General features: G+C 33.3%; 1 protein-coding gene across 1 annotated transcript in view; it reads left to right on the forward strand.

The window, feature by feature from the left end:
* The window catches only part of LOC135846217 (forkhead box protein J1-A-like), a 55641-nt gene that overhangs the window by 27343 nt on the left and 2548 nt on the right, over window positions 1–25750 (forward strand). The window contains exons 2-4 of the mRNA XM_065365192.1: window positions 17744–18003; window positions 22072–22247; window positions 23183–23321. Of these exons, the coding sequence (XP_065221264.1) occupies window positions 17796–18003; window positions 22072–22247; window positions 23183–23321 (523 nt within the window). The 5' untranslated portion in view covers window positions 17744–17795. The remainder of the gene's footprint in view (window positions 1–17743; window positions 18004–22071; window positions 22248–23182; window positions 23322–25750) is intronic.

A 25750-nucleotide genomic window follows, 5' to 3' on the forward strand; every position in this document is an offset into this window, starting at 1 on the left:
CATTTTTCAAGAAAAAATCTTTGTTGGACCCCTAGATGATGTTTGCTCTCTTGTATGGAGCCCCCCCCCTGTCTGATAAAAATGAAAAATATGAAAAATTAATGTTGGTAGACATTTTTTGAAGGTTTTTCATTCAAGGCATAATTTTTCTACGCAAGCACTTTTTCAAGAAAAACCATCCCTCGTTCTCCCAAACAATGTGCCCCACCACAGTGTGTTTATAAGTTTTCTTAGAATTTTGTTCTGGAATCTTTTGATAATCAGGATATTGGATTAAATAGCTAAATCCCGTAGTTCAATACCATATGACCAAATTGGTTTGAATAAACATTATTGAAGGGCGGTTTTCCAAAATGTAATAAGTCAAAAATTATGATTTTGAGATAAATGATGTTTTTAGTGCCCATTTTAAGGTGTGATGCACTCACATACATGTTGGTTTCGTGGTGTAACTCAAGTTTGCAGCGCTACTGCGGCAGAAAAAGTAAACTGACTTATCGCAATACAAAAGTATATGACCAAAAAAATTGAATACAAAAAATACCTGTATTTTTAACAAAAATTAAGTATTACAATAGTATCAATTGAAAAAAAAAGATTTTTGATTTTAAAAAAATCTTACCACTATTTCAGCAATAAAATTACCAAAAAAAAATTTCAATTGAAAAAAAATTGTTACCTCCATGCTCCCCATAAGACTAAAATCTAAAACCTCCAATAACTTGAAGTAAATTTTTTGAAAAAAGTAAGTCGAACATTGGTAACATTTTGTCTCTATAACTTGAATTTCTTGTTGAAAAATCTTGTAAGGTGCACCGGGGGAAGTTGGAATTCGGGGTAAGTTAGAAAACTTGCTCTAGCACCTAGAGGTTTATATCTGGCGAAGTGCCACTAAAGGTGACTTTAGGGTACTACCCCTACTTCATCACGGCATAAAAATTTTCGCGATTCAGTTTCATTTTAGATGTCTTTGGTTCAATTGTATTTTGTTGTCGTTTTGAACTTATTTTGAATTCGGTCTAAAATACAGACTTTCTATTTCTTAGTTTTTCGCATATAGCGGAAGAACCGTGCGTCCTAGTGAAAATCTGATGAGAGTTATCTCAAAGAGAATTAAATTCTCTACAATTTTGTTACTGTGCAATTTTTCTAGGACGCTCGGTTTGTGATCAACGCCTCTGCAAAGTTTAGCCTGTTCTGACTTCCCCCAATTGGGGTAAGTCAGGACAGTTTATATTTTATTCCACTGAGCGAAAGCTACTGTGTCAATCGCGCTCAAATTTTTACCATAGGTTAAGAACCCTTATGGGAACCTACATAATAAATTTGATCCATATTGGTTCATTAGAAGGGGAGTAACAGCTGGTCAAAGTTGAAATTGCGAAAAATCATTCTGACTTGCCCCGGTGCACCTTAAATGCAAATCTCATTGATGCAAACCTATTTTACAATCTCATCGGAGTTACTTATAAGTACATTTTTTTGTCCATAAACATGTGCGTTTCACTCAAATACAACAGGTATAATACGTGTTTCCATTTCATTCCATGGTAAAAAAAAAACATTCATCTAATTCAAACTTCGCTAACTTGAAATATACCAAAAACGAACTTCCATAACTCGAACTTCGATAACTCGAAAACTCTGATAACTTGAAGTCAACTCTTTCTCCCTTCAGCTTCAAGTTATCGAGACTCCACTGTATTAAGATTTTGTTTTGTTGGTGCAGCGTATTAGTTCCAAGAAGCCAATAAAGCAATTCAAGTTGTTTGTCGAGTTGAGGTCTCTTCTTCAGAATATGATCTCTCCATGTGAGATAGTTATCAAGGTGTAATCCCAGATATTTGACGACGTTTGTTCCAAGTATTTCATCATTATTTTATTAAACATTAGTGAGCGAGTTGTTTGGACTTTTCTTCTGGTAAAAAGGACGTACTTAGCTCAATTTTTCACTATTGATTTTGATTCTCCAAGTTTGACACCATTTGTTTATCGATGCGTTTAAGTTGTTTTGTACTCTGTCCATTGCAACATCCCAACATCTGGATCAAAATCATGTGTGGTAATTGCAATGTTGTCAGCAAATGTCGCCATCATGCCGTCGCTTGTCAAAGGGATGTCACCTGTGTAGAGAAAATGTAATATTATTGGGCTCGATACGGGATTTTTTTTTGAAAATAACTCATTTCCACACTAAAACTGTTCTAAATAACCCTCTTTTCTAGAAAAAACCTTTCCCCAAATGATGTTTGCTCTCTTGTATGGAGCCTCCTCCCCTCAAATCTGGGAAGATTTAAAAGTATGAAAAATTAATGTCTGTAGGAATTTTTTAAACTTTTTAGTGGAAAGAATCTTTCTAAATGAGCACATTTTCAAAATAAAATGCTCCCTTGGTCTTCCAAATGACGTTGGTCACCTTGTACGTACAAAAGCCCCCAAAACTGAAAAATATCAAAAAAGATGTAAAATTGATGTCTAGACGCAGGTACAAATTATTTGAATATTTTTCATCTCTGTGCAGAATACCTTCTGAACAGGTCTTTTTTCATCTTATTTTTTGGAGGCATGCTAATTCTCAAAAGTTGTAAGTCCATACTTTTTTTTTACCCCCTCCCCATCCTAAAACCTCCAAAAAGAATTGATTTTTGCCTTATCTATTTAAAATCCTCTTTTTGTTCCAAAAGTACTGTTTTTTGCCAGATTTCCCCAAGTCAAAATGTGTTAATTTTTGGCCATTTTTCTGGCAGTTGCCAATAAATGTCCATTTCTGGTGAAATTGTCAAAGAGGGAAAGAGGCCAATTTGTGCCACAATTATTAAACAGTCCTGTTATTGCCAACATTGCCCAAAAAACCACCCTTTTTGCCAAAATTGTCAAAAAATTCCACTTTTTGTCAGAATTGTCACAGGTCAGTTTTGAATGAGTTTTCTGAAAAGTTGCAATGTTTTTTTTTCTTTTTTTTTTTTTGTCAAAATTCGCAGGAAGTAATTTTTTGATAAAATAGTCAAAAAGCCTTAATTTTTGTCAAAATTGATGAACAATTTTTGCCTTTCGCCAAATTGTTCTAAAAACATTGATTTTTGCCTTGCCTGCCTAAAAAGTCCTGTTTTTGTTTCAAAAGTTTGTCAAACAATAGTACTGTTTTTTTAAAAAAATACAAAATTGCTTAAAAAGCGAAAATTTCATTTCTCTCTCCCCCCCAATTTTTTCAGTTTTTAAAGCAATTATTCGATATTTTTGTTTGTTTGGGGGGGGGGGGCACTGCATGCCCACGAGATCCTCCACAAATTTTATATTGACTTTTCTCTTGACTCTCCCATATTTTTAGAGATTGAGGAAAAAGGCTATGAGGGGCCCAAAATGACTAACAATACCGGTGGAGGTTCTTTCTCGAAAGGGGCAATTTTTGTAGGATTCCAATAAGGAAGAAGGGGAAGAGGGAGAGGTGAAAATTTTCAGGAATTTTTTTCATAAAAACAAACAACCTGTGGTCGTGGGAGCAAGATTGCCTCAGCATCTTCCTAACCCTCCCTCCTCCTCCTCCTCCTCATCCTCCTCCTCCTCTTCACATAATTGGCGTTGATTTTGAATTTCAACTTACGTTTTTGATGCAGACTGGTCTGCGGGCTTATTATTATATCTCAGTCGGAGGGGTTTTGACAAAATTCACTCAAATTCGGTTTTCAGGCTTGGTTGGGCGTTAGATTGAAAGGTGTTCACTGTTCAGTGTGGATGACTTTGAGTCAAAATTCGCAGATGTCCAAATTTTTGTGAAAAAATGGAGAGGAGTGAAAAAGGTCAAAAGATCAATAATTGTATAACATATCCAAAAATCGAGTCCTACAGTGATTTGGAGGCGAGAAATTCGTGTTTTTTTGACCTTGAAAAATCTCGTGTCATGCCCTCACCCCTCCAAATTGACCTAAGAGGCTGAAATTTGGCATTTACCATAAGGTGACCTAGATGACCAGTTTGGGAGGGTTTAGACATTCCAACTCTTTCCCCACCCGTTTTTCAATTTCCAAAAAGTGGATTTTCGCACCATTTTTATGGGGTTTTATTTTATGGCATCGCTGAAGCATTCTGAAATTTATTTGAGGAGCTGGAATTTGTTTTTTTTTCGAATATCAATATTTTCAGCCCTGAAAGTAGAGCAGAGGTTGTGTCAAAAACAACGATATTCGCATTGGATGCTGCACCCCCCCCCCCCCCATCACTTCGGTTCTTTTCTTCTCAATTGAAAAGAATAGAATGAAAAAAAAGAAAAAAAGAACGAATGAATCGAACAAAATTAGGGAAAATCAAACTTCAGCTGAAAATCAATTTCAGTAGAAAAGTATTTATTTTCAAAATTTTCATAATAGAGATTTTTTGAGACATTCGTAGGCCCACTTGGCGTTCTTAGTCTTCTGAAATAAAATTCGGCACAAAAAAGGGCGAGAAACAAAATTTAAACAGCTGAAGTGTGAGGTTTTTGTTGGTTATACTTATACGAATATCCTGCTAGGTGATTATATGTACTATAAACGTGGACATCATCTGCATAATATTATACGCGCAGTATAAAACAAGGTTGTCGTTTTAAGCCATGCCACAGTATAGTACTTTAAAATAATGTTGTCATGTTGTCACACATTTGTGTTGAATCGTTCAACATATGGCGATAAGCAGGAGCACAAGTTGCGCACTTCGAATCAGATGATGTGAAAAAGCAACAGGTCAATTGTACCATTGAGATTCATTATAGTAGAGTGAAAATGACGCGATGAAATTCCCACACATTTAGTACCATAGGGTATCTTTTTCAAAGTCAAACATCTCATTCCCATGGCTGCTGAACAGAAGTGTGATGAAGTAATTGAGGGGCGAGGGGGAGAAGAGGTGAGACTGAAATTTTCCCAACCTTTTTCGCCAGATTATAAATTTATAATTCAAGAAGTACATAAATAAATTCATAGGTTTTGGTAATTCTTTAATTTTCCCTGTTTGCACAATTTCTTCTCAATTTTCCCGAATTCTCCCCTAAATTTTTCTGTTTGGTAACGGAGGGGGGGTTTAGAACCCCTCTTCTCTCTTTATGTCTTCTTCGTGCTGAAATTTCAATAAAACTAATGAATCAAATAGATCTTTCGCAGCTGTTCTTATATGTATAAAAGAAACCCCATCTCGCGAGGTACATTGACCCTGGTCTCATTCAATTTAGTACTTTATAAAATATCATTCATCGACCCGAAGACTGATCAGCTGATCACAGACGACTTCCAAAAGCCCAGCACACGATGAATCTGATATGCAAATTGATCCAGCTGATTAAAATCCTGACACGAGCACGTAAAATTATTGACCATAATACAACTTACGCAGTCATGCAGTCTCGGTCTTATATTCCACGTGCCAAAAAACCTTTAGTGTATTTTTTCCACGATAAAAAACAAGGGGATATGAAATTATCATTGTTATACACTTAGTTACTCTTATAGTGAGTACATTACATACGTTAACATACACACATCCAAAAAGGGTAGGATTTTTTTGACAGATGTTCGAAAACGAGTTCACGTATCAGTTACAGATGTAAAATATACGAGTACATCCTGTCTCTTAGTTTTATTTTATATGACAGACTGTTCAAAGCAGTCGTTTTGTAGCCGAGTGAGCACACTCTTCTACTTATTACGTGCCCAATACCTACTCGTATATGAGAACCAATTCGCTAGAAATAATTTATATTCGATAAAACTTAAATTATTAAATCCACTCATTATTTAAGCGTAGGTACAATTTTGGATGAACGCCGTAATTCGACTATTCTACTTTGCTGAACAATTTATTACGTCTTATAGTCGAACAGGTATTGAAATTTTACATCTATTATGCTACACAGAACAGGTAGAGGCTGTAGGTAGGTATTTTTTTCCTTCATCGAATCATTTATGTTCGAATAGATATACTTATATTAGCCGAGGTAAAAAATAAAACTACGTAGGTACCTATCTTCGTATTCTTTATTTTTTCAACTCGAGTGTCATTGGCAGAGATTGTTTTTTGATTACTTTCACTTGAAAAAATTTGAAAAAAATAATCATATCAATGTCTGGAGACAACTGAGACAGAAACATATTAAAATCGTCGCGTAGGCAGTATACGTATAAATTTGCATTCAGGATTCAAGTTTGTGAAAATGTTGGAGGATTTTGACCAAGTTCTTCAAAAAGGAGGCATTTTCAAAAAAAAAACTCGAAAAAATGATTTTATTTCTTCAAAATTTTCGAAAGGATCTAGTTTTCTGACAAAAATATCAAAAAAATGTCCCCCCTCCCCTCACATATTTTTTTTAAATTGTAGACAAATTTTCGGTCAAAATTGTCATTAAAATTCTGTTTATCGGTCAAAATTGTCAGTTTTGCCAAAATTATCAGAAAGTCCTAACTTAAGTCAAGATTGTAGAAAAATTTCGGGTTTTTCTCGAAATTTCCAAAAAGGGATAATTTTGGTCTTATATTGCTTGAAAAAAATCTCTTCATTTTCAAAAACGCAAAAAAGGTCTTGTTTTTTGACAAAAATACCAAAAAGTTCAGATTTTTTGGAAAATTATCTGTAAATTTTTACTTAAATAAATTTCTAATGATTTTTTTGCCCAAACATTCGAAAATATTGATTTTTTTCCAGTCATATTTCATACCAAAATTCAAAAGTCCCACTTTTGGCCAAAACCATCATAAAGTCCCAACTCTAGTCGAGATTACTGAAAAATTTAGGGGGTTTCTTACAATTTCCAAAAAGTGATAATTTTGGCCCGAAACACCCACCTTTCTACGTAAAATCATTTCTTCCATCCTTCAAAATAGGAAATTTTATGTTCAAATCGACGATGGAAGCTCTTTGCTTTGAAGAATCAGCCAAGGTGTACTGCAAGGCACTGTGTTGAGTCCAACATTGTTCATCTTATACTGCTATAATATTCCTAAACCAGCTGATAATGAAATAGCAATGTTTGCTGATAATACGTGTTTACTCAGCCAAAATAATGATCTTCTAATTGCTCGTAATCAACTTCAAGCTAGTATTGATGAATTGGAACCATGGTTTGAATGCTGGAAACTTGAGCTAAATCCTCTTAAAAGTGAAACAAAAATCTTCTCACTTTGCAAAATCTCACCGACTCAAAATCTTAATCGATAATACATCAGTAGTTGAATATCTCGGCGTACACTTGGACCAGAAACTATCTCTCAAAAACCATATCGTTCTCAAATCACGTGATGCCTACCTCAAACTACGTAAACTTTACCCCTTATTGAATTGTCCTTCCAGATTGTCTACATCTTGTAGTCTACTTCTTTACAAAAGTCTCATCCGTAGCTCATTCACATATGCAGCACCAATATGGATAACAGCTTCAAAAACTAACAAACATAAGCTACAAATTATATAAAACAAAGTTCTGCACATCATTACAAACGCACCATGGTTTCTCCGAAACAATCAGTTACATAATGAATTGCAAATAGAATCAATCGACGCCTTCTCTGATAGACTTACTGAAAAATACCTATTCACGCTGGAATTGCTTGATGACTTCGAATTCCTACTTGGCAAAAATCTTATGAATCGTCTTAAAACACATAAAAATCCTCAAGATCTTTTTTGATGCAATAAAACAATAATTCTGTCAAATGGTTATATTTGTAGGTTTTTATAAAATTTTTTGCCTATCCTCTTAAGTATCGCGTTATTATTGTATAAAAATTGATCAAGCATTTAGGCACTGAGCCAAATAAATACATATTTCTCTCTCTCTCTCAAAAAAAAAATTCTTGAAATAGTCAAAATTAAATTCATCGCGATTCAAAAGCTGCTGAAAATTGTTCCGGAGGTGTTATCTTAGGGTCGTTTCATCCAGTTGAAAACTTTTGGTGATGGTTGGATATCTCTTTGAGGAGGCAAAAATGTTGAAAAATAAAATATACGTGTGTAAAAATCTTGAGTTTTCCCTCCAAATCAAAATCGAACCTACAGAAGAGAGTTGGTGCCCGAGTCCGTGCTCTGCATAGGTCGATTTTGAGTTAAGATATATCTATTTGTTGCGACCTGAGTAGTTGCGAATTTCGCAAATTCTTATTTTAAATATTCTTCTTTATCGTTCACTCGTATCCGAGCATCATGATGACTATGGAACCTCCCCAATCAGCTGCCTCCAACCTTCTCTGTCTCAGGCCTGTCTGGTGCACTCCATGAGGGTGAGCCCTGTAGCCTTTTTGATAAGATCTGTGTACCTTGTAGGTGATCTCCCACGCAACCTCTTTCCTTCCACTTGTCCCTGTACAGTCAGCTTCTCCAGGTTGTCTTGCCGCACTATATGTCCAAAATACCTCAGGATCCTCCTTCTTATAATGGTGCTGAGTCTATCCTTCACACCTAGCTCTTCCAGTATTGACCTGTTTGTTCTTTTCTTGGTCCATGGGATCCAAAAGTACATTTCGAATGCATCTATCCAGCTCTGATCTGTTTTTTTCACTGTCCACATCTCCGAAGCATACAGGAATATTGAGAATACAAGCGTTTTTACAACCTTTAATTTTGTTCTCTTGGTGATTCTGTGGCTTTTCCAAATTCAGCAGAGTTTTCCTACAGCTGTCTTTGCAATTGATGCGTGCCTTCTTATCTCATCTTCTGAACCTCCATTGTTGGTTATCAAGGAGCCCAAATATACATACAAAGCTCTGTACAACTTCTATTCCATCTATCTCCAGCAGCTCAGGTCGGTTGCCATTTGCCCTATCTATTATCACCGTCTTGGTCTTTGATTTGTTCACCTTCAGACCCCTGGCTTGAATTTTGCCCATGATCTTCTTCATGTTGTCAATGTTTTCAGCCAGTATTGTGGTGTCACGTGTCGTCGTGTCATCTGCATACCTCAGATTCAATATTATCTTGCCTCATAGAGTAACTGCTTTCTTCCATCCCTCTAGAGCTTCCCTCATTATCCATTCTCCACATGTGTTGAACAGTATTGGGCTGAGGATGCATGTTGAGGATTTGTTCTCTCGTTCCTCTTCTTGGCACAAAACCTGCCTGTTCTGGGGGTATTTGAGGAAGTATAAATGCCTTGATGCGTTCATGTATGATGTTTAGGAGTACCTTGCTGGCATGAGATATCAGGGAGATAGTTCTGTAGTGTAGTTTGAACATTTGAGCTTTGACCCTTTTTTGTGCAGGGGTATGTACAATGGATGTGGTCCAGTCCTATGGCCATTTTTGATCTCTCCATATTTTGCTTCATATGTGGTGTAATATTGTGGTACTCTCATTTGATGCTGCTGTTATCATTAGTGGTGTCAATTGTTTGAAAAAAACATCGATTTTGAAAATCCATTTTCGATTTTTTCAAAAAATCATTTTCAAAAAAATCGGCCCAAAAATAATCGATTCCATATAATTGATTTTTTCCGATTTTCATTTTTTTTCGTATTTTTTAAATGATTTTTTGAATGATTGTGTTTTGAAATTTCTGGAGTTTTCAACAGCAAATTTACAACAATTGAAAAACTGCAATTTCCGGTGTAAATTTTATCGATTTTTCAATTTTTGCAGAATTATTGACAATATTTTGGAATTTCCGTCTTTTTTCAGATCATTTTCAACTAATTCTCTCTTATTTTTTGAAAAAATCGAAATAATCGATTGTTGTAAAAATAAAATCGGAATCAAAAAAATCAGCGGATCAAAAAATTGGAAAAAAATTGATTATTTGGGACCGATTTTATCGATGTTTGATAAAATCGATTTTTAATCAACACCACTATTATCATCTCTGTAACTATGCCATCTGCTCCGGCTGATTTGTTTTTCCTGAGCTTCTTTATGGCTGCCTCCACTTCTGCCCTCAGTATATCCGGCTCATCATCATCATCACGAGGTTCTGCGGCATCTGGTTCACCTCCAAGTGTGTCATCTGACATCAGTTTTTCACAGTATTTTCGCCATCTCTGCTTTACCTCTTCTTTATTTGCCAGCACAGCTCCCTCTTCATTTTGTAAAGGGAATGATCTTGCTTCAAACGTTCTCGTGATAATTTTGATTTTCTGGAACATATCTCTGGTTTCATTTTTGTTCTCATGTTGTTCAATTTCGGCGCATATTTCGTTGATGTATTTGTTCCTGTCTTCTCTGCCTCTTCTCCTGACCTCTCTGTTCTTCCTCTCATATTGCACCTGCTTTCCAAGGTTCTGCCTTCAGCGCTTTCCTTACAATTCGACGTGAATGTGTAGATAGAAATATTCAGCAATTGAAAAACTAGCAAAAGTAATTGAAAAGTTGGAAATTCCAACTTTTCAATGAAAAATCACAGAAATTTCAATTACTGATTATAAATGGTTTCATTGAAAAACGACAGATGAACTTTTCCATCATTTTATTTTATGTTTTTCAATTACAATACCATTATAAGTGATTCCTTGTTTATCCGTTTTCTGCAACGCATTCATGTTGCAATCTTTTATAAAATATTTTTGCAAATAAAAACGTAAATTATTAAACTTGTTAAATGTTTCCACTGCTCAATCCTTATAACTATTAATAACCATTTTCCTCTATTTTTTCTTCTCACCTATTCCCAAGAACTTCTATACGAGCCACGAGGGTTACACGTAGTCGTACGTACCATCTATAATGTACAATTCACCCCATTTTTTTCTCGAAAAAAACCAATCCCAACGCTATTGAAATAAGCGACACCTTTATTGCTCTATTCGAGAAGCCAAAATGGAGCTTTCACCCATTCTTCTTTTCATTCTATCGTTTTACATTGTACACAAGCACAGACGACGACGACGTCGAAAGCAGAAATTACGTAGCACTTCACATTGACCACTTCGTATGTAGTACGAGGTACATATTTGCTTTTTATTTATACCTTTACCTATATCACATCCCATCGCATCGCCGGTGAGCTTTTTTTTTCGCGTTTGCGTGTACCTGTACCTCTGTAGTATGTACCTGTAGGAAGGTAGGTCCTCTGTACACAAGCATCGCATCAGCCAAGGTGACGTCATTATTTGTGAACCATTGACGAAACTGAAAGCGAACGAGTAAGAGAGAGATGGGAATACAGAGAAAAGCCCTTTTTGCGCGATGTTATCGGGGCGTCAATTTGAGTCAGTGTCATTAGTAATGTTTGTCATTTTGCTCATTATATTCGACGTAGTAGAAGGTACCTATATACCTATAGTGTGTGTGTATCGTATATATGTACCTTCACCTACGTGCTGGCTATATGTATTTTTATGTTATACGTGTTTGTAAAGTTATCTGCTCGATTGGTCGTATCATTATCCCCTTGATGCCGATATTTCATACGTTAACAGACTCTATCGATTGATATTTACATAACTACCCGCGTTCTTTTTTTCTTTTTTCGGTCTCGTGTTATCCGCCACCGCGATAGGTATACTTTTAGTCTTCCACCTTGTCACTTGTGTCCGAGTAAATATCTCTCGCTTTGGTAGGTAATATTGTGCAGCCGATAGGCGATGATAGAATCACGTGTGAATGCTTTGAAAACGAGGATGTGTTCTGATAAAGAGGGTTCATTTTATCGTGGTGTTAATTTTTTTTTTCTATCGACTAAAAATTTACGAAATGTTTTTAGAGAGGAAAGGAATGGAGCTGAGAAGAAATCGAGACAGGAAGCGGGCATGAGAGAGAAGGTTTGAGGGGTGTACCCCCGCCCACCTCCTCCCCCACCGAACAAATAAATTAGACGAAAAGTTGGGAGCTTTTTTTCCCAGTCAGAATGAGTGAAATTCCAGATTCCTGGACTTCACCCCCCCTCTCACATCACATACCTCTCAGAGGAAGTACCTAATTTAACGTGTTTTTTTTTCAAATCAAAATTTCATTTTCGAAAATAAACATTTTTAATTCTATTTTTTTATGAAGGAGGGGGGATTTGGGTGCACTGAGGGCTCGGATCCAAAAAGTAAATAGAGAATGGAACTCGGCGACCTCGAATCATTAGAAATCGACAGGTCACACGAAATTTGAACATTTTTGAAACTTTATCCCAAAATTTCGGGGGGGGGGGGGAGGGGAGGGGTGATGACCACAGAGACACCGAGGTCTGAATCCAAAAATTAAGTAGATATTCGAATTCAGCAACCTTAAATTATCAGGACACGACATGTCACACATATTTTGAAATTTTTCGAGTTTTTTTCCAAAATCTTGTGGAGTTGTGGCGGGGGGGGGGGGGGGGTTGTGAAAACAAGAGCTCTGAAGAAAAATCGAGTAAAAATATCAGAAAATCTCATTTTTTCCCAAAACAAAAAATTGCAAATCTCGCTTTTTTTATCAAAAATTGCAACCAAAAAAGGTACCACCCCCCCTCTCTCAATAATGACCAAAAAGTCGCCTTACGTACCAATTTTCCAAAATTATCAATAATTTTTGTTTTTTCAAAAATTAATTCATTGACATCAAATTTTTGATAGATCAAAATTGCTAAAAATTGTCTGGTTTTTGCAACAAAAAAAATCCAAAATGTCTCATGTTTTTCAAAACTTTTTCAAAAATTGATTTTTCTTTTACAAAAATCTCAAAAAATCATTATTTTTGCCAATAATTATCAAAAAGTCTTGCTTTTGTCAAAAACATGTCCTAAATTCTCGCTTTTTCTCAAAAATTGACAAATTTTTGCAGCATCAAAATAACCGCAACTTTTCGTTTTTGTGCAGAAAATTCCAAAAAATTTGATTTTTTTTCAAAAATTGTCCAAAAATCTTGATTTTTTAGTACCCTATCATTTTTTTCAATAATCTTACCAAAATTTTCAAAAAGCACTTCTTTCGGCTAAAATGATCAAAATTTTGATTTTTGCGAGAAATTGTAAGAATCTCGATTTGTTGTCAAAACTTATCAAAAAGTTGTAAAATATAGTACAACTTTTCAAAATTGGAAACAAAATCTTTTCAATTTTCAATATTTTTTTTTTTGGTCATTTTTTTCTGCAGTAAAATGTTTTGCTTACTTTTTGTCACAATTTTGGTTACTTTTTCAAGCTTTTTTAGTTACGTACTAAAGCTGTTACAAGTTACAAGTAATTACCCATATTTACTGCCAAGTTGATTGTAATTGCCGTCTAATTACTTTAGAATACTTGTTTGGTAAATTACCTGTAATTACCAAAAGATTACCTCATTATTGGTCAAATTACCCGTAATTACCACAAAATTGCTTAAAATTACCAGTCAAATTATTCGTAATTACTGTCAAAAAACCCGTCGGCTGTAATTTTTGTATAAATGCTTGTAATTGCCGTATAAATACTTGTAATTGTCGTAAAATTACCTGTAATTACCATAAAGTTACCTGTAATTACCTTTAATTATTGTAAAATTACCTGTAATTACCGTAAAATTACCGGTAATTACTGTAAAATGACCTGTAATTACCGTAAAGTTACCTGTAATTACCTGTAATTATTGTAAAATTACCTGTAATTACCGTAAAATTACCTGTAATTACCGTAAAAATTACCTGTAATTACCGTAAAGGTACCTGTAATTACCTGTAATTACCTGTAATTATTGTAAAATTACCTGTAATTATTGTAAAATTACCTGTAATTACTGTAAAATGACCTGTAATTACTGTAAAGTTACCTTAATTACCTGTAATTATTGTAAAATTACCTGTAATTACCGTAAAATTACCTGTAATTACTGTAAAGTGACCTGTAATTACCGTGTAATTACCGTAAAATTACCTGTAATTACCGTAAAATTACCTGTAATTACCGTAAAATTACCTGTAATTACCGTAAAATTACCTGTAATCATCGTAAAATTACCTGTAATTACTGTAAAATTATCTGAAATTTGTGTAAAACTTATAGTAATTCTCGCCGAACTACTTCCGAGTTTTGAGTGATGTAGTTGAATTACCTGCAATTACCAATCAAATTGCCTTCAATTATTGGTCAAATCACGCGTAATTACTGCCAAAATATTTACTTGAAATTGCAGCGTAATTTACCTGTAGGCTGTAATTACCGTCAAAATGTCTTCAATTTCTACCAAAATTGAAATTACTGGTAAAATTACTTACCTGTACTTACAGATTGAAAAACCAAATTTTTAAAAATTTAGGTATTTACCTCTAATTACCGACTAAATTACCTGTGATTACAAGTCAAATTACCACTAATTAACGGTCAAATTTTCCATAATTGTCGTCAAACTACTCACTTGAAATTACCAACCAGATTACTTGTAATTACCATCAGATTACGCGTAAATTTGGTAAAATTATCCGTAATTACCGTAAATTTACTTAAAAATATCCTTGAATTGCTTTCAAGGTACCTGTTTGTAATTTTAAAAAAATTACATTTACTTTTAATTTCTGTTAAATTACCTGTAATTACTGTAAAATATTGGTAATTACTGAAAAATACCAGTAAATACCGTAAAGTGACATGTAATTACCGGTAATTTTTTGTGAAATTTTACCAGCTTGCAATTTTAGTAAAATTACATTTACTTTTAATTTCTGTTAAATTACCTGTAATTACTGTAAAATATTGGTAATTACCGTAAAAATACCAGTAAATACTGCAAATATACATGTAATTACTGGTAATTTTTTGTAAAATTTTACCAACTTGTAATTTTAGTAAAATTGCATTTACTTTTAATTTCTGTTAAATTACCTGTAATTACCGTAAAATGTCGGTAATTACCGTAAAAATATCTGTAAATACCGTAGTTACACGTAATTACCGGTAATTTTTGGTGAAATTCTATCAACTTGCAATTTTAGTAAAATTACATTTACTTTTAATTTCTGTTAAATTACCTGTAATTACTGTAAAATATTGGTAATTACCGTAAAAATACCAGTAAATACCGTAAAGTTACATGTAATTACCGGTTATTTTTTGTAAAATTTTACTAACTTGTGATTTTAGTAAAATTACATTTACTTCTGATTTCTGTTAAATTACCTGTAATTACCGTAAAATGTCGGTAATTACCGTAAAAATATCTGTAAATACCGTAAAGTTACACGTAATTACCGGTAATTTTTTGTGAAATTCTACCAACTTGTAATTTTAGTAAAATTACATTTACTTCTAATTTCTGTTAAATTACCTGTAATTACCGTAAAATATCGGTAATTACTGTAAAATACCTGTAATTACCCTAAAAGTACATGTAATTACCAGTAATTTTTGTGAAATTCTCATAAATTGTACGAATTACTCGTAGTATTTATAGAAAATTAGCTCATTATTATTAAATTTGCTTTTTGATTATCTTCACTCTGATTTTGGTGTTTTGAAAAAGATCAATTTTGGAAAAATGTTACCAAAATTCAGATTTGAGCATTGAGCTGAATTCGAGAATTAGAAAAATTGTAATTTTTATGCGTCAAAGTATCCCCATCCTGAAACTGACTTTAAAAAAATAGGTATGTAGAATTCAAAAAAATTTTAAAGTTGTTTAACCAACTTTTTAGGAAATGTAGAAATTTTCAAGTCGTAAAAGTTACTTTTTTCTCTTATGAAGATGGGATGAGGGTCACAAAAAGTGGAGAATTCTCAAAATTCTTGCATAGCTACTTTTTCGATGTGATCAAAATTGATAGCATTTTAATTAAAATTCCAGGATAACTTCGTGTTATTTCAAATAAATTACACAACAAATAGCCAGTTATGTGAGCTGTGTGATTTTTAAAAACTTCATCAATTCAATATCGAGGGAGAGGGGTGGGGGGGGGGAGACGAAACCAACCTAAATGTTTCCCCAACGCCGGATTTTCAGACAATGGAAATTTTTGGCATCGATTCGCTCATCATTATTTAATCGTGATTTAAATAATTCAACGTTTTATTAGGAACCAACATTCGAATAGGTACTCGCAGTAGGCATAGTAGGTAAAGGTACGAGTATATTCGCAGGCCACACAAACACGGAATTTTTATATTAGAGAGAAAGAGCACCAAAATAAAAAAATAGCTACCTATCTACGAATAAGAGAATGACTCGAGACTTGAAAAAGGTCAAAGGAATCGAATCGCTAATCAGCTCTTGAAAAAACTACCACCACGTTGACTCATTTTATAGCAGAAAAAAAACAGCTATAAGGGAAAAGTTGCACGAAACGCGCGCATAATTAAGTTCCCAACGTAATCTTTTATGATGAAATATTAATCTTAAAGGCGAATAAAGAAAAATAATGCAGCGTTGCCGGCTCCTCTCACAATTTCCACGCGTACTTTGTATAGGTACCTAAAAGAGTCGACTCCATTGAGGTACGAGTATAATGATGAGTTTAAAATTGAACAAGAATTTCGTATTCGTCATCGATCTATGTGGTTGCCTGTTGAAGACAAATATTGGTAGTTCTCTGCTGGTCTCTGGCTCTGACTCTGGCACCAGAGAGCAATATCGAATCCAAAAGCACAGAGCTATACTTAGCTAGGTTGATATTATTATAATGTTAGTCTTCCACCCCCTTTATTTTTTTGAATTTGGTAGACGAACCTGCATCCGCACGTGAAGAGAAACTTTTCCTCGAGAGTTATATAGGTACATTAGAACCTTGATTGTTGAAAATGATAAAAACGGTACGAGAATATAGGGGTTTTTAGGGTATCCGATTATTACCTACTACGGTATAGTGTATAGCTTGGCGTGACTGGATATTCAGTTTACTGCGCAGAGGTTGCAATACGACGATGAATAAGCCATAAGAGGTTGTTTGCTCCTGAGCCTTTCGCCATTAATTATTCAAAAAGAAAAACATAGATCTGTTCGTTGGTCCACGTCACTCGACCTACGTCCCTTTTCACCTGCGGTATCGATTGTTCGTCCAAGTTCGCACCATTGCGTAATACGCTTAATGTTGTTCGGAAAAGCGCTTCGTTTATAGATTTAAATGCTTTCGTAGTACCTACGTACGATATACTCTTTTTTTCCCATCGACGTCGTCGTCGATTCGTCTATCGAAAGCTTTTTCGTGTTTTGTTCATTTAGCTTTCTACATTCGTCGATCAGATACGAGTAACCAACATCGAGTTTTAATTTTTATGCTTTAATTAAACCCTGCCTGTACGATATGAAAGTAATATTATACCTGAGTAGGTAAATCCGCAGACAGAAGGGGATGAATTGATTTTACCCATCTGTAGGAATATTTTTCAACATTGGCACGCTAACTTGCATTCTTTTTTAGGGTATACGATGCGTTTTGATTTACCATTTATCAATTTAAAATTGGTTTTGGGTGCTTCTCTGGTTATATGATGGAGCTGAAGAGCAGAGAAAACTCTTCTGAGGTAGACGAGATCAGTTTTCATGTCTTAAATTGGTCAAATCTGAGTTTTTATAAATTCACGAATAGTTTGAAAAATAGATATTTTGAGACCCCTTCTCAGCATGAATGGAAAAAGGGTGCAAAAAATTCTAATTTTTTATCATTCTTTAAAAAGTCGATCGAGTCTCTGGAATTCTGGTCAATTAAACCCTTAAATGGGAATTCTCCAAGACCCTTGAAGGCTGAAAGTACGTTTTAGGACCTCAAAATATTTTTGGGCCTTCAAAAAATACCTAAATTTTTTAAAGATATAGATTAATTGAAATGATGAATAAGTATTCGTATTTTAGATGATTGTAAGTAGGTACCTATCAAAATTCTAGATTAATAACGACGAATATTTTGGAATTTAATAATGTTACAGATTCACATGAAAAATACACCCTCCACCGCACCATCTCGAAGACTTCGCGTTAATGATGATGCTGGACGCTAAACAAATGAAAATGGATACTTCTCCGCCGGTGGACGTTGACCTGACGAGTTTAAATTGGCTGCAGAATTTAAACATAATGAGCGTACCGTCGTTACCAACGCCGCCAAATTCACCTCGTAATATTGCGCCACCTCCTCATACCAATAAATCCATCAAGAAAACTTTGCCAATGCTTCGATTTCAATTATGTAAGTTCAATTAGAACAAATATACGTATTATAATTTCAAAAATAATCACCGCAACCGTGTTAGGGTGGCTCTTATTTTAAAATATCGCTCTTTTGAGCTCCCTCTCTCTCTGAAGTTATTGGATTTTACTCGTATGAGAAAATAAATTCCTTTTTTTTCTATTTGTCTGTTGGAAGTCTCTTCCCTCGTGAAAATTAAAAAAAATCAATTCAAGCAGAAGTTAATTATTAAATGTTTTCTAATTATTGATCCTTTTTTTTCAAAAATCGTTTCCCTTGAGCTACACATTGGTCCCCTTATATGCATCCACCAAAAGTTATGAAAACTGGAAAATCAAAAAAATCAAATAAAACGAATCAAATGTGGTCATTTTTTTTGTTGAAAATTTATTCCTATTCAAGTACGTAAGTTAATCAGATTTTTTCTGAATAACCTCCCTCATCCAGAAAACATTCTTCTGGGATCTCCAAACAACGTAGATATTGCAGATCCTTCCAGAGCCTCCTCCACCCAAAGTTGAGTAAAATAAAAAATAATTTAAAAATTGAAGTCTATAAAAAAAATTGAATGTTAGGTAGCATACCTATTTCTGGTCAGAATCCTTTTGAAATTTTAGATAACCCTCAAGTTTTTCTCATGTTTTCAAAAAACTGAAAGTCTAACATATAATATCAAGCGTCACTAAAATTACAGACAGACATCCCTCCACTTCCCCTTCCTCCCCTACCCCCAGCACAAAAAGCTGTTGAATCGACAATTCACTGGCTAAAAGTGCAGGCGAAGTTTTGAAAAAATAGTTCATGGTGTAAATTTACTCAAGGCAAAAATTGACTGTAAATTTTCTCAATTTACCAAAAAGTACCTGTAATTTACAACGAATTTACCAGTAATTTACGCAAAATTGCCTACAGTTTACCAAAAAATTTCCAGTAATTTACCAAAATGTATTTGTAATTTATCGAGAATTACCATTATGATCTTCAAAAATTGTGAGTATGCATAATTAAATAAAAAGCCCAGAAAAGTTATCAAAATGACCAGAAAATCAGCTAAAATCACCACTAATTCACTATTGAAACATTAATCAGCGATTTACCAAAAATTACCTGTAATTTACGCATTATTACCAGTAATTTACTCATAAGTATCAGTAATTTACCAGCAATTTACCCAACTCAAAATTACTATTACAAATAATTTACCAAACTTGAAATTTCCTGTAATTTACCCATCTCAAACTTACCTGTAATCAACCCAACTCAGAATTATCTGTTATTTACTCGAAATTACCTGTAATTTACCTAACTCAAAATTACCTGTAATTCACTCAACTCAAAATTAGCTGTAATTTACCAAAAGTTTTTCTGTAATTTACCAGAAATTACCTGTCATTTACCAGAATTTACCTGTAATTCACCAGAATTTACCAAAAATTTACCCAAAGTTACATGTTATCAATCAAAAATTACCCTATCTGTAATTTACCCACAATTACCTGTAATTTACCTAACTCAAAATTACTTGTAATGTACCCAACTCAAAATTATCTGTAAATTAACCAAAATTACCCGTTTTTACCCAAAATTACCTGTAACCTACCCAAAGTTTTTCTGTAATTTACCAGAAATTACCTGGTAATTACCAGAAATTACTTGTAATTTACCAAAAATTACTTGTAATTTACCAAAAATTACTTGTAATTTACCAAAAATTACCTGTTATTTACCAGAATTTACCGGCAATTCACCCAAAATTACCCTATCTGTAATTTACCCAAAATTATTTGTAATTTACCCAAAATTACCTGTAACTTACCCAAAGTTTTTCTGTAATTTACCAGAAATTACCTGTTATTTACCAGAAATTACTTGTAATTTACCAGAAATCATCTGTTATTTACCAGAATTTACCTGTAATTTACCAGAATTTACCGGCGATTTACCCAAAGTTACATGTTATTAATCAAAAATTACCCTACAGGGTGCCCAGAAATATCGAGCACCCATAAAAAAGTTTTCTACTAAAATACTTTGGTTGGTCACAGAGAATGATAATAATGATAGCATATGATTGGTTGTTGGACTGGAGAGATAACATTCCACCAATCATAATTATGCTTATGCATCTATTTCACGTTGCCAACCTATGTTTTTTATGAAAAACTTTCTTAGGGGTGCTAGATATTTCTGGGCACCCTGTATCTGTAATTTACCCAAAATTACCTGTAATTTATCTAACTCAAAATTATTTGTAATTTACCCAAAATTACCCGTTTTTACCCAAAATTACCTGTAATTTACCCAAGGTTTTTCTGTAATATACCAAAAATTACCCTACTTGTAATTTGCCAAAAATGAACCTACCTGTAATTTACCAAAAAGTTAGGTACCTCAATTCACCAAAAATTACTTATAATTTACCAAAAATTACGTGTTCTTTACCAGAATTTACCTGTAATTTCCCAAAAATTACCCTACTTATAATTTACCAAAAATTACCCCACCTGCAATTTACCTAAAATTACCTGTAAATTACCAAAAAATACCTGTAAATTACCAGAAACCCTCAGTAATTTACCAGAAATTTTCAGTAATTTACCAAAAATTCCTAGTAATTTACCAGAAATTCTCAGTAATTTACCCAGAAATAACTGTAATTTACCAAAAATTACCTGTAATTTACCTAAAATTTCCTGTAATTTTCCAAAAATGACTCTTCCTTTAATTTACTAAAAATTGCCTGTAATTTACCAGAAATTACCTGTAATTTACCAGAAATTATTGGTAGTTTACCAGAAACTACCTGTAATCTACCAGAAATTACCTGTAATTTACCAGAAATTACAGGTAATTTACCAGAAATTACCTGTAATTTACCAGAAATTACCTGTAATTTACCAGAAATTACCTGTAATTTACCAGAAATTACCTGAATTTACCCAATATTGTCTGTAATTTAGCAAAAATTTCTATTCCTTGATACCCCAACAATTGCGGACAAAAACTTTTGAAAATTTCAAAATTCAAGAAGTACAATCCCACGGATTTGGTAATTCTTTGATTTTTCCTACTTACGCAATTTCTTCTTAACTTTCTCTTTCCCAAATTTTTTTAACTCATCCAATTTTCCCCAAAAATTCCCAACTTTTTGTTTTAATTTTGCTGGCATTTGGATTGGGGGGGGGGTGTAATTACAGTAAATTTGAAATACTTTTTCCAACTCACCTAATTTTTCTCAATAATTTCCCACTTTTGGTTTAAATTTTTCTGTGGGGAGGGGAGAAGAGGGTGAGATCTCCCCCTCTGGAACGCCACCGATTACAGGTGATATTTTTCGTAAATTATAGACTTTTTTTTTGTAAAATAACAGTAAATTTGAAATTCATCTCGATAACATTTTTTCAACTCCAATGAAAATTAATAAAATCCAAGTAGGTTACTAAGAATGTAACATGGTGAATATTTTCAATTTTTTGAGGGGGGTGGGTTCATGTGTCACTTTTTTATCGTATTGGAAGTTCAGAAGTACCGGAATATTGTGCTTTTTCTGATAAAAATTCATCAAATTCAAAGATTAAGATGTAAAACCGTCAAAAATTTTATTTAATTTTTTTTTTTTGAGAACATGGAAAGCTTTTCAATACGACTCATGTTCAAGTTGTTATTTAATGGGGGGAGGGGGGCTATATTTCTTAGATAATTTTTCGCTTATAAGAACCAGCAGATTAAGGGGATGGGAGTGAAACAAATTAGTATAAAAATGCAAGAAGTATCAAAGAGACACCCTGACCTGCGTGAAAATTTAAGAAATTATTTTATTAGTATGTACTTAGTCAATTTAAGGACCACAAAAACCTAGCTCATTTCATAAATTATGTGCTTATATTGTAGGGAAAAATGCATTACATAAATACATATAATCTCTATGTACCAAATGCATACATTGTTTGTATAATTTTCCAAAACGTGCCAGTGAAAATGATTATTGTCACATACTCTTTCGCACTTGTAACCTATAATAACCTAGCTACCTAGCTGGATGTAATTTAATAACAATTTTACTTGCAGCTCCCTCCGCAGCCGAAGAATATAAAATAAACGGAGATAAGAAACCTCCTTTTTCGTATTCCACTCTAATATGTATGGCTATGAGAGCTAACAATAATAAAATGACACTGAATGCTATTTACAATTGGATCAAAGACAATTTTATGTTTTATCGAAACGCAGATCCAAGCTGGCAGGTTAGCCACATCTTATAAATGGCCATATGTAAAGTGACCACAGAACGTACTGCACAATATTATAGCACTGATTCAAAAAAAAAAAAATCGTCACTTTTACCACGAGCACCTGCATAAAAATAATTCACAAAATAAATTGATAATTTTTACTATTATTATAAAATAACGTTCAAATATTTAATCAACGATATTATTAACATGTATGTACGTTTGTAAGTTATAAGATCATCAATTAAAAATAACTTAGTACCTACCTACTCGTATATAATATTGTTCGAAGTACCTATACTTGTAAATTGAATAGACTTTTATGAAATTTATACCGTTTTATTACGTTAAATCACGCGATTATTTTGTGTGTGTGCACTGTTTTGAAAACAATGTGAATTATTGAAAATAACTTTTATAATTAGTTTAGAATTTATTGGTTAAAAAATATGCACTATGCTTAGATACGAATTTATAATGTATATGTATTACGTATACCTACTTGTAGCTCTTCAATTTTATTCAATTCGAAAACGTTCAAGAGTATTTGTTGCAAATGTTACCTGCTTAGAAAAAAAAATTAAAAATCAGGAAGATTAATGGAGATGTTCAAATTCCTTGGAATCAATGCTGAAGATCAATCCGGTTACTATCTTTGATCAGATCTGTGTGAACTAGAGGTTTAATAATAATTGAATATATTTGTTAAACTTTTAGTCATGCAGATTTGATGGAGATGAAACTAACGTCGACATCATCTATATCTATGTACTAATAATAGTTACTATAATCACACCATCTAATATTCTAATCACTCGAACTAACGCACGTGTTTGTTTATTGTATTCGTTTTCGTACTTTGCACTTGTCTTGATGAATTTTATCGTGATCCAAATTGTATGAAATTTGATTAATAGGTATTTGTTTTTCGTAATTTGTTTGAACAGAATTCAATTCGGCACAATTTATCGTTAAATAAATGCTTCGTCAAAGTACCACGGTCGAAGGATGAGCCGGGAAAAGGCGGATTTTGGAAATTAGATTTAGATCGACTCGAGGAAGGTCAACGAACTAGACGACGTTTAGGTGAGTAGAAGTGCTTGACAATGACCAAATCATTCAGTGGTGGATCTAGGGCAAAAGACATCTACTCGGTAAAACACCTCACATTAGTCAGAAGGCTCCATTTCAAAGTTGCAATTCTTAATCTCTTCCTCCTCGCTTTCAATTTTTAAAAATTTGATGTTTTCTATATTTAAAACAGGTCTAAATTTGTATAAAATACAATACGAAAAAGTTTTTAAAAAATGATAGAATTTCAGTGAGAATTTTGAAATTCAAAAAAAAAGTAAAAATCAACAAAATTAATGTTTTAATAAGTACTTACCTAGGTAATGCCAAAATTTACTGAAAATTGAGGAAAAAATTATTTCATTAGTTTCAAGTACTTGCCTAATTTTTAGTGATTTTAAAGCATTTCTGATCGTTTTCTCATCATTTTAATGTAATTTTTAGCACTTGAACAACATTTGTGCAAAAATTTCATCAATGTTTTTTTTCAATATTGTCTTTAGACCACTTTGACGCATTTTCAACACTTTTTTTTATGCATTTTCGGCAAGTTTCATGAAAGTTTTAGCAGTTTTCGGTGATTTACATTGATTTAAATGATGTTTTGACAGTTTTTACATCATTTTAACTCGTTCTGAACACTTTTTCGTGTATTTTCGGCAAATTTGAGTGAAATTTTTTTGTAATTAATTCAGCGATTCTAAAGTTTTTTCCTCCTTTCATGGCGTTTTCAACACTTTTCGTGCATTTTCGGGAAATTTTGATCAATTTTCAGCGATTTTGATACATTTTTGATGATTTTTTTTCATGATTTTGACACTTTGTAACGCATTTTTGTCAGGAACCAAAAATTCCGATTTTTTGAGATCATTTTGTTGTGATTTTATTGTCGTTTTGAGTGTTTCTACATCGTTTCAACGATGTTTTTATAACTGTTGGCAAATTTTACTGAAATTTCATTTTAAGGGGGAGGGGATTTTTAATTTTGATGCTTTTTTAGATTTTTTTTCATCATTTTTCATGCGTTTTGACCTCTGGCAGATTTTTTATGATTTTTTTTGTTTTTTTTTAAACGTAATTTTTACTTAATATTATTTCAACGTTTTTTAAAACACTTTTTGTCTATTTTTTTGGCAAATTTCACTAAAATCCTTCACCGTTTCGCAATTTTTAATAATTTTAATGAATTTTTTTGGTGTTCTCATATTATAATAAATTACAGTTTTTTCATCATTTTTACACATTTTAAACCTAAATTTTTGATTTATAAAATGAAATGACATTTTTAATGGTTAAAAATCAGAAATTTTGTCATAATAATTTAAGACATAGGTATCTAGAAAGATGGAATATTTTTCACTGTGAAAGAATCATTCGAATCGTTCGTGAAGGAATCGTTCGAATCGTCCAAATCGTTCGTGAATGAAACGAATCATTGGAACCGTTCATGAATGAATCGTGACTGAAACGATTCATTTGGATCGTTCGTGAACGAAACGAATCATTTGAATCGTTCGCGAACGAAACGAATCATTTGAATCGATCGTGAACAAAACAAATCATTTGAAAATTTTGAATCGATTGTGAACGAAACGAATCATTTGAATCATTCGTGAACGAAACGAATCATTAGTATCATTCGTAAACGAATCATTGAAATCGTTTGTCAACGAATTTTTGATTGTGAATTTGTGAAAGAATCATTCGAATCGTTTGTGAAGGAATCGTTCGAATCATCCGAATCGTTCGTGAACGAAAGACTCATTGGATGATTGGAATTGTTCGTGAATGATGAATCATCAAAATCGTTCGTGAACGAATCATTCGAAGTGTTCGTGAAAGAATCGTTCGAATCATTCGTGAGCAAAACGAATCTTTCGAATTGTTTGTGAACGAAACGAATCATTCGAATCGCTTTTGAATGAATTATTGGAATCGTTCGTGAATGAAACGAATTATCTGTATCGTTAGTGAACGAATCATTGAAAGCGTTCATGACCGAATCATTTGAAATTGAAGTGTTTGTGAAAGAATCATCCAAACCGTTTGTGAACGAAACGAGTCGTTCGAATCGTTCGTGAACGAATCATTGGAATCGTTTGTGAACGAATCGTTCGAAGTGTTCGTGAAAGAATTGTTCGAATCATTCGTGAACAAAACGAATCAATCAAATCGTTCGTGAACAAAACGAATCATTCGAATCGCTTTTGAACGAATTATTGAAATCGTTCGTGAACGAATCATTTGAAGTGTTTGTGAAAGAATCATCCAAACCGTTCGTGAACGAAACGAGTCATTCGAATCTTTCGTGAACGAGTCATTCAAATCGTTCGTGAACGAGTCATTCGAATTGTTTGTGAACGAGTCATTCGAATCATTCTTGAACGAGTCATTCGAATTGTTCATGAACGAGTCATTCGAATCGTTCGTAAACGAATCATTCG

Source organism: Planococcus citri, chromosome 1, assembly GCF_950023065.1.
Source record: "Planococcus citri chromosome 1, ihPlaCitr1.1, whole genome shotgun sequence".
Classification (NCBI taxonomy): Eukaryota; Metazoa; Arthropoda; class Insecta; order Hemiptera; family Pseudococcidae; genus Planococcus; species Planococcus citri.